At 41.6% G+C, this 12858-nt stretch overlaps 1 protein-coding gene across 3 annotated transcripts in view; it reads right to left on the bottom strand.

Annotated features, from left to right (window-relative positions):
• Window positions 1-12858, bottom strand: part of LNX1 (ligand of numb-protein X 1) — a 163147-nt gene that overhangs the window by 41719 nt on the left and 108570 nt on the right. For all 3 annotated transcript variants that reach the window (XM_075566582.1, XM_075566589.1, XM_075566594.1), the window contains one exon: window positions 1219-1396. In XM_075566582.1, the coding sequence (XP_075422697.1) occupies window positions 1219-1396 (178 nt within the window). The remainder of the gene's footprint in view (window positions 1-1218; window positions 1397-12858) is intronic.

The following is a 12858-nucleotide window of genomic DNA, read 5'->3' as shown; positions in this document are numbered from 1 at the left end:
CAGGTCATAGCTGACCTGTCATTTAGTGCAGCAGAACTGGATACATACGAGTGGAGGCAGCACTTAGTACTAAAGTCGTCATGGGAAATGGGGGATGTTTTGCAGTCCAGTTAACGGTCCAGTGGATGCCTCGGGACGGGCTCACACATGGCTTACCCAGGAACCCTGCTCTGTTTTCTGCTGCTTGATAATGGAATTGACCTGTGGAACACAGCAGCCACGGAAAGCCTCTGCAAATCCATTTACTAGTTAGCAAGCGGAGAGCTGGAATGCAGATCAGCAATTCAGAGATGGGGGGGACTGGTCCAAATCCTCTTCCTGGATTTTCCCTGGCTTTTGAGACGAAATCTGATCCGCACATTGAAGTCCGAGTTCAGATTTCAGCAACTTTAGCCCATGCGGATTCTTTAAAATTCGTCTTCAGCGCTCGGATTGAAAAATAAAATAAAAAAGGTCTAACGTCGGATTTAACATAAATCTGCTCCACGGAACGTGTTTATATTGAATACAATGTCAGATTCAACATTAATCCAACATCAGATTGGATTTGGTTTGTCAGATTCAGATTTTCAGTAAAAGAAAAAAAGAAAAACGGGCGGATTTGCCTTTTTGAGACTGAGCCGTGGAAATTAGCGGCTGAAAGGAACCAGAAAAATCTGCAGCGAATTCAAATTCGAAGAAAAAATCCGCCCAACTTTACTCAGCATCAGCACTCGCCATGTTAAAGTCAATAATGATAATAATTCCAGCCACCATGTCCCCTCAGAATGACGGTCTTCCGTGTTTCACATCGGATGTTTTTTTTCCTTGTATGAACCAAACAACACTTTTTATTAACCCTTCCACTGACAGAAGAGCCTACCACACATTTGCTCTGCATTTCAGGTCCCTGTGACAGTGGAAGGGGTAACAAAAAGTTATGTTTCGGATGCACCAACCTTGGTCTTCTGCATCAAGGAAATTAGATTATGTGGACTTTCAACTTTCTGTGCAGCCGTACGGGAAGGCACCGTGCTTGTATTACAATTGTTTTCACTGACTTTTCTTAATCATGCTTCTCTGGAATAAAAAATCTTGATAATGGTAATGCCTCATGTACAACTGTTGGAGAGGTTATTCGTGTGAAATCAGGTAAAACCTCCCCAAATTTGATGTAGTAATTACGCATATATATTTTTGCCTCACTGCATCATTTGACATTAGGCAAAAATGGTTAACCTGTTTTTATTCTCCCATCTCTCCCAACGACACCATCTGGCTCTACGCTCGTTACGAAGATAGGCAGGTCCCATTCCCAATTGGACACCCCCCCTGCCACCGTCATTCCCAGAGACTCTGCGTTGTCCTTCATGATGTTCACCACCTTCTCGTGATACATAGCAGTGCTGTGGCAGTTCTGATGAAGACAAAATTGTGAAAGGTGGTGATATAATAGGTTATACCCAATTACTTGTCAATAAAACCAGAACAAAACAGTGTGGATTACACTTTTGGTGGAATTTATTGTTTCATTTTATGAGCTTAAATTTGAAAACCTATTAAACATACGTATAAACAAATATTAAATATGATATATAAAAAGTGATAATGGCTTTAAAGATTGAATTACATTTATAAAAGGGGTTATTTCACATATTTTGATAGAGAAGGAGGTTGGTCTCCTTTAACAAAAACTTTACTTATTTCAAAAATAGCCACAAACCAGAGCTACAATAAAATGATGTCAGTCAATTTTGAAATGGAATGTATGTGCTTTTCACCCCTGATGAAGGTGCTTGTATGCACCGAAACGTTGGATGCTATTATGACTTCTTAAGTCATTAAAGCTGCAGTTCAGTCTTTTTTTTTTTTTTTTTACTTCAATAGTTTTATGTGTGCAATCTCTAATTACCTAAAGAACAGTATAGCTGCAGCTCAATTCGTTTTCCATGTATTGATAGGTCGAAATTTGGTGACATATTAAAAGCTGGCATTTGTTTATCATCTGCTTGACTGGCAGTGGAAGCTCATGAATATTCATGAGCAATCCTGAACTGACAAGTGCTAGAGGGAGGGCAGGGCTGACAAAGGGGTGTGCCAGAGCTTGTGACAGGACATGAAGGGGCAGTGCCTTAGCAAATGGCTGTTAAAATAGAATACAAGAAAATTGGTCTTTCAAAGTTGTTTTTTTAAAAACAGAAAATGCTAAAAGTATTTTTTCTTAATACAGAACTGATTTATTTAAAAAAACAAACATGCAGGATATTGACTGAACTGCAGCTTTAAAATAACCTTTTTTGCTACGCATTAAAATTCTTTACTTTTTGATGTGCTTGACTCCATTTTTTCTATGATTACTACATCTTGACCAGATTTTGCCATAGCACCCATTTCTGTTATTTGACATAGTGTTAGGCCAGGGGTGCACAAACTTTTTTGTTTGCCCCCCCCCCCCTGCCTGCTTTCCTTCCCTGCATCATGTGACGTTGCGTTGTCATTTGACACTGCTTTGTCATGACGACGTGTTGCCAGAAGCCACCGGAGTGGAGGTAAGAGGCAGTTACAGAGGCCTTGTGCTCCCCTGGCATTTTATTTACATGATGTGGGGAAGAGCGCAGGGCCTCTGTAAGCGCTGCACCCCTCCCCCCACAGAAAATGTTGCACCCCCCAGTTTGCACACCCCTGTCTTAGACCACTGTTACAGGCATCACAAGTTGCTGGATCTAATACTTTGTTCGTCTATACCAGCGGTGCGAAAAGTGGGGGGATTCGCTGCGGGTGCACAGGGTTTACAGAGGCCCCCGTACGCTTCCCGAAGGCATTTAAATTAATGCTGGGGGAGCTGCAGGGCCTCTGTAAACCTTACTTACCTTGATTCAGAAGCTCCTGGTGAAGCGTCGCCTGGCAATATGGCGGCAAGTGACGCCGCGGTGTCATGTGACATCACGTTGCCATGACAATATGACATCATGACGCCAGGACGTCTGAATCAAGGTAAGAGGGGGGACGCGAGAAGAGGGGGAAGGCCAGCAGGGGGGCGCAGGGGGGAAATATTGCGCCCCCCTAGTCTATACTATTCTTAATACGAAAATAATGGTTTCTTTATCCTCTTCTCAAGGAATCCCCTGTCTAGCCCTGATTTGGGATGACCAACCAATCACACATAAGCACACTGGGTATGCCTAACATTTGGTGTGGCTGACATTCTTTGAGTCCAGGGTTGAGAAATTATGAATGAAAATCGGGCTAACACGGGCTAAAGTCAGGGTTGGCCAACTCCAGTCCTCAAGGGCCACCAGCCGGTCAGGTTTTGTGGATATCCCTGTTTCAGCACAGGTGGCTCAATCGGTGGCTCAATCAGTAGCTCAATCAAAGACGGACTGAGCCACCTGTGCTGAAGCAGGGATATCCTGAAAACATGGACCTTTTGCTGGCCCTTGCGGACTGTAGTTCGCCACCCCTGCCATAAGTAGTAGGGGGGGAGGGGGAGGGGGGTTTGGCATTTGTACATCTTTTAAATGCTTAAATTATTTAAATTGAAGCATGTAAGAGAGGGCTCATTGTGGTCTCCCTTGGGAAAATATGTATAAACTGTACCTTTAATACAGGTACAATATTTAAATGGGTTCTTCAGAACGGTCATGATATTATCATGAGGTATTATGTATTTTAATCAATCTGATGCTTCAGGGGTTAATGTGTTTGGCATTTGATTTAAAAAAAAACAAAGAAATGTTTTATGGGCTGCTAACCCCTTGGCCAGGCCTAGTTTTAGGACTGATAGAATCTAGAGATAAGAACATATTTTTTGTCAGAGATGGGAGTAAATTATGGTTCTCACGACACTAACGTAAACAGGACACCATTTAAAGGTATTTCAAAGCATTCCTGGAAGGGTTTTACGGAGTCCCAGGGCTTGTGACTATCCCATACCATCCAAAAGATATGAAATATGGAATCATGGACTTGACAGCGATGTTGAAGTTTACAATTTCGATATCTACAATCGTGACAAGGAGATGAACGCAATGAGGCCAGACATGTGAGGTCTATCTGGTAATGGGGGACAGATATCCATTTGTTGCTCAAATGTAGGGACAAGACGGTCGTGATTAGTCTTGTTGCGTTCGCCATAACCACCTGAATCTATTGATTTGACTTGTGTGTCTAAGTATTAGAGAAGGGAAGTTATGAGTACAGTTATATATGGAGGCAAAATGTAAATGTCGTTTGGTAGGAGGTTTATACTCTGTCCTAAAACTGTCAAACTAACAGCTGATTTATGACAGGGGTGGGTTCATGTTGTTTCAATGGGGAAAAATAGAGCACGGTATTATTAAAATCAGATTTTAACAGTTGTGTGTTTTGGATCAAACACGTGATTTCTCATTTCTGTGCCAGTGACCTTTCTGGGAAAAATCTTTCCATATGAACTGTTGCATACTCTGGAGAGAGTATTTACATTTTCAGACACATTTTGCTACAACAGATTTTTGTGTGTTCAAGGACCTGAAACCCTGGCTGATATTAATTTTACATCTTTTATTGGCATATTTATTGGGTGGTGGCAGTGGATAGATTTGACTGCAATTGAGTAAGGCGTTAATATTAACTCATTGAAAGTATCTTGTGGAGGAGAAAGGCGAGTTGGCTAGAGTAGCGTGTGTATTAACTCTGGTTGCATGTCTAAGTCACGTGCTCACTTGTGTGCTGTTTGTGAAAGGTAGTATATTGGGACAGTTTGAGGGGAGATCTTGTTCATTTGAGGGACCTTTGCGAAGGTGGAAAGTGGGCCAGCTTGCGAGCTGTGCATTAATCCTTGTCCTTTATGCAGGTCACGTGCTCACAGGTGTGACAAGAACGCTCTCTTTTTTAACAGAAATTATACTGTAGCAAGATACTTGGCTCCTCCTGTAATTACTGAATTGAGTTAGTGGAGTGATACAAGATCTTGGTGGAGGACTTTAATGCAACTATAATAATTGAGTTTATCAATTTTTTATATCTCTTGTCATCATTTACATCTGCGTTGCCCCAAATGTGGATGCCTGATGGGGTTCCCCAAGAGCTGCTCCCCTCTGCACAGAACCAGCATTCTAAGGGTTAATCTCTGCGTTTTCTTACTGCTGTGTTTCGTCAGCCCCACCCACTGGAATGTTAATGCCGCTTGAGGACAAAGGACTCTGAAACCACAGCTGCATTCAATCTGAACCCCTCAGTCTACATCTGTGTCGCCCCAAAGGCGGACAGCCTTTGGCGCAGCCAAAAGGCAGCCAAAGGGTATGAGCTGTTTGCTGATGTTTGGTAATGTTATAATAGCTGTATTTCAATCTGAAACTCACCCGCCCTTTTATTCCCTGTACCCAATTTTCCAACTCTAACTGTCCTGGAAATGTCTGTGGATTAACTGTATAACCTCTGTTAATTTAATGTAACCATGTATTGTTATTATAACTCTGTGCCCAGAACATACGTCAAAACGAAAGGTAACTCTCAATGTATTAATTCCTGGTAAAACATTTTATAAATAAATAAATAATTTGCATGAAATTTAAGAAACCAGATATAGCCCGCGTAACAATTTTTCGTGAAATATATATGTAAAAAAATTAGTTACATTGGGACAGATGCTACAGCTTGGAATATGAAATAAATGAGAGACATCGCATTACTGCAGCCTGCTTAATTGTAAGCACTCTTCATTTGTATTTTTTTGTGTATCTGTTGTTTTATTTAAAAAAAAAAAACTACTATAAAATTAAAGTTATTAAGTTGAAAGAACAGCAATCATGATGAAAGCATATTAAAGTGCTTAAAAAATATATAAAAAAATAAAGTAATCACGGAGACACTGCTTGTGAAGCGTAAACCACTCAAATCACCATGTTTATCAGTTTATACGTTGGGATATCTGCTTTTCTAAACATCTGTCCTTCTAAAATGACCCTTTCAAGCCATGATACACAATGCATAACAGTTTGTTCCAAATTTATTACAAGATAAATGTTTATATCGGGTTATCACAACCTCAAAGTCATAACACGTGTCTCCCACACAAGAGTCGCAGCTGCATGTACAGAGGAAGTAGAACGGGAAGGCTGGCCCAGCCCCACAGCTGCTGCACTGACAGAATAACATGCTGGAAGCAGTGGAGGACTAAGCAGCACCGCCAACGTGCATCTTTCTCTCCTATTCAACCAGCGTCTTTCTTCATTTTTGCTACCTCTGAGAGCAAGGTGTAGATGACATATGATCATGCCTCTCTTTTGCCATATTTTAGATTGTAAGCTATTTAGGGTCGGGACCTGCTTTCCCCTCGTCTCAGATTGTGACAACTTAATATGTACTATTTTTGTATGTTACTGTGTTCCCTCCCACATTGTACTGTGCTATGGAATACGTTGGCAAAAATAAAAAAAATAAAAAAAGAATAGATGCGCACTCATTTAGGACTATTTTTAATATAGTAAGAACAGGGTAATTACAGTTCAAGGGAATGGAAGCAAATGCATTTTACGTTGACCCCATTCTTACCATGTTAAACAGGTATCTCAGTTAGACAGCACCTATCAATTAAGGTATTAGTAAATGATGAGATGTTAAGGAGTTATTAACGGTGTTAGCCAAGAAACAGAAAAATAGCAGCTTTTATAGAAATATATATTTACGGGCAGTGCTTTAATAAAAAAAAACGCCGCATTTTAAGACACGATTCATGAAATTCGGGGCTACTCCCGGAGAAGCAGGGCGAAGCGCACCTGGGGGTAATACATGTTCTTAAGGACTTTTTAATGTATGGAGCAGATGCATTTGAATGGATCTTGTAATAAAATGCAGTGGTTATTTTGTTCATAGTGCTGTTTTAAGAACAATTTGTTTGTCTAGTGTAGCTGCTGTTTTTTATTTCTTGACTCATGAGCGTGAAGATCACTGCGTTTTCGGAGTGGCTTAGCACAGATGTTTATAATACAGTATATTAGTCTGATTGTGTCTCCCTAAAGCAGATATCATTGTTGAAATTGGCCTTAGAGGACTAATTACTAAAGAGTGATATCTATTTCAGCGCATTAATATTCATTCAGTAAATGAATACGTTTCAACTGGGATTTAGCAGATGACTCTTTAGTTAGGACAAAAAAAATACTTTCTTAAATAAAATAATAATAATATATTTATAGATTATATATATATATTCTTTATCCAGATTGCTTGCTTATGAAAATTTCTGTCATTTTTGTACTTTGGTGAAATGTTGATGTACAATATTTATTATATTAGCATTCTAAGAAGGCCTCTTAGGGGTATCCAGCTTTATATCACAGTTTTAGTAGAAGAGATCCGGAGATTCCAGCGGTGCACAGCTCATAGGAATGGGAGACCAGTAAGGTGTTGATTAAAAATATGTTTTTATTGAAAAAGCATGGTATGGGGGACACACTCTGACGCGTTTCGGACTGGCGTAGTCCTTAATCATAGCTCTATGATTAAGGACTACGCCAGTCCAAAACGCGTCAGAGTGTGTCCCCCATACCATGCTTTTTCAATAAAAACATATTTTTAATCAACACCTTGCTGGTCTCCCATTCCTATGAGCTGTGCACCGCTGGAATCTTCGGATCTCTCCTACTACTACATTGCACACTGAGCGTGGATGCACGCACCCAGGGAAGCAGCCCTATGTGAGTATTGCATGTCTCTTTCCTTTGAGACTTGATGACCGGTAACAGTGCAGCAACACAAGGGTCATGTATGGCGCAATCCTACAAACTAACGGTATGTTAACCCTTATTTATTTTTTCATCGGATAACGTTATTGAGGATGCATTTATTAAGCACTGGGTCCAATACCTTGCTGTGTTCATAGGCTGACTTCCCAAAAGTTTATGGACTTTATCACCTATTCGAGTTCAGACTTAGATTGAGCACTGTATTTGGGACTCACGCCCCATAACTACACATTATATCACAGTTTGCTGTCTACGATTGTAAAATGTTAGATATGCTACCAGTGGGACTGTAAGAGACCTGTGCAGAGGTGCTGTATACTCAGGGAGACCGATTTGGGGGAAATTAAACATGGCTTTATTCTGCCTGTCGCTTTAAACAGCAGTTTAAGACTCTATACATATATAGAAAAGAAGCAAACACCTATCCCTTTGTAAGGGCTAACTTACTTTCCCAGTCCCTATCTGCAAGGCTGAGAGGAAAAGCCCCTTACCAACCTACCAGCCTATCACCCCAAAGTCTCAAGCGGTACCTCAAAGCAGATGGCCTTTCGGGTCAGTCTCAGTGTCTTGATCTCAGCACAGCCTTTGTGCTCAAGACATCATCTCCTCTGTCCGCACAGTTCTGACTGTGCTAAGGAGTCTCTGGGTCTGTTCCCAAGAGGAGGTTTTTACCCTTGTCTGATTACCCAGGTGGAGCTGGCTGCAATTAACCAGCTCTCTGCTGGATTTCTCAAACCACTAGAGGCTTTTATTTAAACAGAGATATAAGTCCCAGTTACAGGGACCAGCAACGTATTGTGAAGGTATCTGAAAGGATTAAGCAAATGTTTAACATTGAGCTTCGCGGGAGATGGTTTTTTCAAATGGCACTGAATGTTGAAACGGAAGTCTAAGTTATAAGTAATGCAAGGGATATATGTGTTGTATGTATGCATCTATATCTTTATTTATAAAGCGCCCACAGTGTACTCAGCACTTTACAAAAGATACAGTACAGGGAAATATAATACAATAAGTGCAACAAGCAAAATCAGACACTTGGAAAGGAAATCCCTGCCCCAGAGATCTTACAATCTAAGTGGTACTGTATGTTGGGAGAGTTACAGAGACAGCAGGTGAAGGAATAAGTGCAGTAGATGGCAGCGTTTGTCCACAATGGTTGGTAGGAGTGACTGTGAATGTGGGACAGTAGCAATGAGTCCAGGCTTTAGAAACGCTTCATTTAAGAAGCGAGTTTTAAAGTTTGTCTCAAAGGTGGGGCGAGAAGGTGTTTGGCGTATACTAGGTGAGAGGAGCCTCCACAGGTAAGGGGGCAGTGAGGGAAAAAGGTTTAAGCCGAGAGAGAGCAGTAGAGGTAAAAAGGGGTGGGGGGTGGGGAGTGGGGGAAATAGTTATGGGTAGAGTGCAGGAGATGTCAGCGTGAGAAGGGTGAGCAGGGTCAACTTGTCCTCTGCACATCCTAGTTCTATTAAACACAGGCCATTACAGAGTTGACAGGCATGATTTGTTGGGCTATCCCAGTCATTTACAATGGCTAATAAAAATTAACCTGAACCAAAAAAGGCCAAGTATGACTGACTGACCATGCCTCATAGAGACATGTCTAAAATCAATGTTACCTAACCCATCAAATTCAACAACCGAATGAAGATTTTCTGAGTGTTTTATCTAGCTTTGTGGGCCAAGGTGGAGTCAAACATTTGCGATATTGCTGGTCCTAGATGTACTTTTTTGGGTTCCTGTTTTTTTTTTTTTTTTTACATTTACAGGAGCATCATGCTTAGGATTTTGACAACTGAAATGCGTACAAGCAACTCACACTTATCAAGTTAACTCTACATTGCCAAATATAATAGTTTATCAGTGCACTAACTGCAGTATATCTGCTCAGTATCTAGTTCCAAATCGCTGGAGCACACAGATTTTTTGCAATTAGTAAATACGAAATAAGTATAAATCTGACGGTTTACACAGTGTAATGTTTGTTCCCTTTTCTACCACATAGATGAACTGTAACTATTGTGCATGACGTGTATCCTGTACATTTGAATGTCACACAAAAGTGGCGTTGAATATATAGGTGTCCTATAAATAAATGAGCATGTTTATTTTGTAGCCCAACATGTCTAGTGTCCTGGAACCTCTCTGTATGTTTATGTGCCCTGTTCTGAGGCAGCCATTACTCCTCAGTGTAATGTTGCAACAAATGTAACTGTCCCTGTTGGCTTCTCAGCCAGTTGCCCTGGCAACTCCCCTTTTTCTCAGTTTGTTTAGCGGTTCCTGGCTCCCCCTGCTAGTTGGCATAATCCTTGCCTTATTTCCTGTTAGTCCAGGCTAGCATGCTTCCTTTTTAGTTCCAGCAGCCATTGTGGGTAGTCACAGCTTGTCTACCACTTAATAAAGCCACTGCAATTTACCTCTCCCTTAGTTTTGCCACCTGCCCAGTTCCCCCCTTTTTGTTATTGTTGTTTTCACAATAAAAGTACAAAAGAAAGAAGGACTCTGTGTGCATCTACAGGGAGTGAGTTAAACTGCCTGCCTCAACTCACTTGCCACAGTGAACTTCAGCCAGAACATCGAGCATTATAGAGTTCTCTGCAGTCACCAAGTTGAGGCTCCAAGTCCTTACACTTTTTTTTACCTCTTGGCATAAAAACTCTGAGCAGACTGGGAGTGATTAAAATTATGCATTTCCCCCTTCTTCGTCGTCTCTCTGCTAAGCCACTACAACCATGGTCAGAAAAAAAAAACACTTACATGGAACAGCCTACTGACAGACATGTGCTTAATATAACTGCATGGTCCAAGACTGGCTGCAATACACATGGGTTTTGTGGGTCTTTGTGGTTCAGTTAGCTGCTGTGCTATAATGCTGTCTCTGACCTGCAAAAAGAGGGTCACTTGGAACAGCAGGCTGCCTCAAGGCACCATGCAACTGCATACGTACACGCGCCACACACCGCCTATGGGAGAGCCAGGGGGTGGACACAGCCATACAAGAGATATATCACCAAGGCTTTGATGCAATGTTAAGTCTTCTAGCAATTCCCTCTCATCTCTATTTCCACATTGAAGATGCAAATCTGTTATCACTGTATATTTTACATGTGTTTCTAATAATGAGGGCATAGAAAAGGGAATTGAAAAAGCTAACTAAAACAATATATGCCACGAGGGGCTATGCCACCTCAAAAGATCAAGTACAATTTTTTGGGAACCCCAAATAAAATATTTCCTGCTGAGTTTTTTTGTTACTTGCTATTGGCATGCCCTTCATGTCAATTGAACCATAATCCTCCTCGGCTTGTGGAAATAACTTTTTCCGAAACATGTGTGGTTGTCTAAGTATAGCAGTATTGGGCTGGGCTTCAAGACTGTCTGATTTGGAGCCCAGATATGTTTTGTTATGTGAATGGGAAAGAAAATCATCACTGTCATTTACTTGGCCATATCAAGTGAATGGCACAGTAAGAGGAACTTGTTGTGCAAATGAGTCAAGAGTGATCCAACTTGCTGCGAGTCGAGTCAGCCAGTATTTATATCAATGACAAAGTATTTGCATTTTAGTGGCAACTTACATATTAGTGTAAAATGCAGAACGCCTATAGAATATATATATAGTCTTTGGTATGGCAGTTTGCACTCACGTTTTTAGTGAAAGCAGATGCTTGTACCATAGAATAGGAATATATATACGTAGTAACCAGGGGGATCCTGATGACAAAAATAAGACAGCACACCGCAAATGTACAAAAAGATGTGTATTAAGAACACCTGCACCTGCACAGGAACGTTGCCATTTTGTGAGTACCTTTTCCACTGCATCTGGACGCATCAAACGTAGCATAAGGTGGAGTCCATACGGCAGAACATCCCATCTGTTGCCTCCTCCCATCCCACAATGCTTCCCAACTCTCCTCCTGTCTTTCTTGACTCTTTTTCTGCTATCTCGGAGGAGGATGCATCACTGCTGATCTCCTCTTCTCCCTCTACCACTTGCCCTCTTGATCCCATTCCCTCCCATCTCCTAAAACCTCTTGCTCCTTCTATAATCCCTATGCTCACACAGATCTTTAACTCTTCCCTCTACTCTGGTACCTTTCCTTCATCCTTCAAGCATGCAACCGTTATACCATTACTCAAAAACAGCAAGCTTGACTCTACCTGTCCTTCTAACTATCGACCTGTCTCCCTCCTGCCTTTTGCCTCCAAACTCCTTGGACGTCTTGTATTCTCTCGATTGCTACACTTTCTCAACACCTATTCTGTACTAGACCCTCTACAATCTGGCTTCCGCACTGCTCACTCTACTGAAACAGCCCTCACTAAAATAACTGACGACCTCCACGCTGCCAAAGACAGAGGTCATTACACTCTGCTCATATTACTCGACCTCTCTGCAGCATTCGACACCGTGGACCACCCTCTTCTCCTTCACATTCTCCATACTCTTGGTATTCGGAACAAAGCTTTATCCTGGATCTCCTCTTACCTCTCCCATCGTACCTTCAGTGTCTCTTTTGCTAACACCTCCTCCTCCTCTATTGATCTCTCTGTGGGGGTACCCCAGGGCTCTGTCCTGGGACCCCTTCTCTTTTCTCTCTACACACTCTCTCTAGGTGACCTAATCACATCTTTTGGGTTTAAATATCACCTCTATGCTGACGACACACAAATTTACCTTTCAACCCCTGACCTTACACCTGCTATACAGACCAAAGTTTCTGAATGCCTCTCTGGAATATCATCCTGGATGGCCATCCGCCGACTGAAACTTAACATGGCAAAAACAGAGCTTCTTATACTACCTCCCAAACCTGGCCCTACTACATCCTTCCACATTGCTATTGGAAATACGATCATTCACCCAGTAGCCCAAGCACGCTGCCTAGGGGTCACACTTGATTCTTCTCTCTCATTCTCCTCTCATATTCAAAACGTTTCTAAAACTTGTCGCTTTTTCCTCCGCAATATCACAAAGATACGCCCTTTCCTCTGTTACTCAACTGCTAAAACTCTGACTCAGGCCCTCATTCTCTCACGTCTCGATTACTGCAACCTCCTGCTGTCCGGCCTTCCTACCTCTCACCTTTCTCCCCTACAATCTATCCTAAACACTGCTGCCAGAATCACTCTACTCTTTCCTAAATCT

The sequence above is a fragment of the Ascaphus truei genome, chromosome 1 (assembly GCF_040206685.1).
Source record: "Ascaphus truei isolate aAscTru1 chromosome 1, aAscTru1.hap1, whole genome shotgun sequence".
NCBI lineage: Eukaryota > Metazoa > Chordata > Amphibia > Anura > Ascaphidae > Ascaphus > Ascaphus truei.
This window is presented reverse-complemented; position numbering and strand designations above follow the sequence as displayed.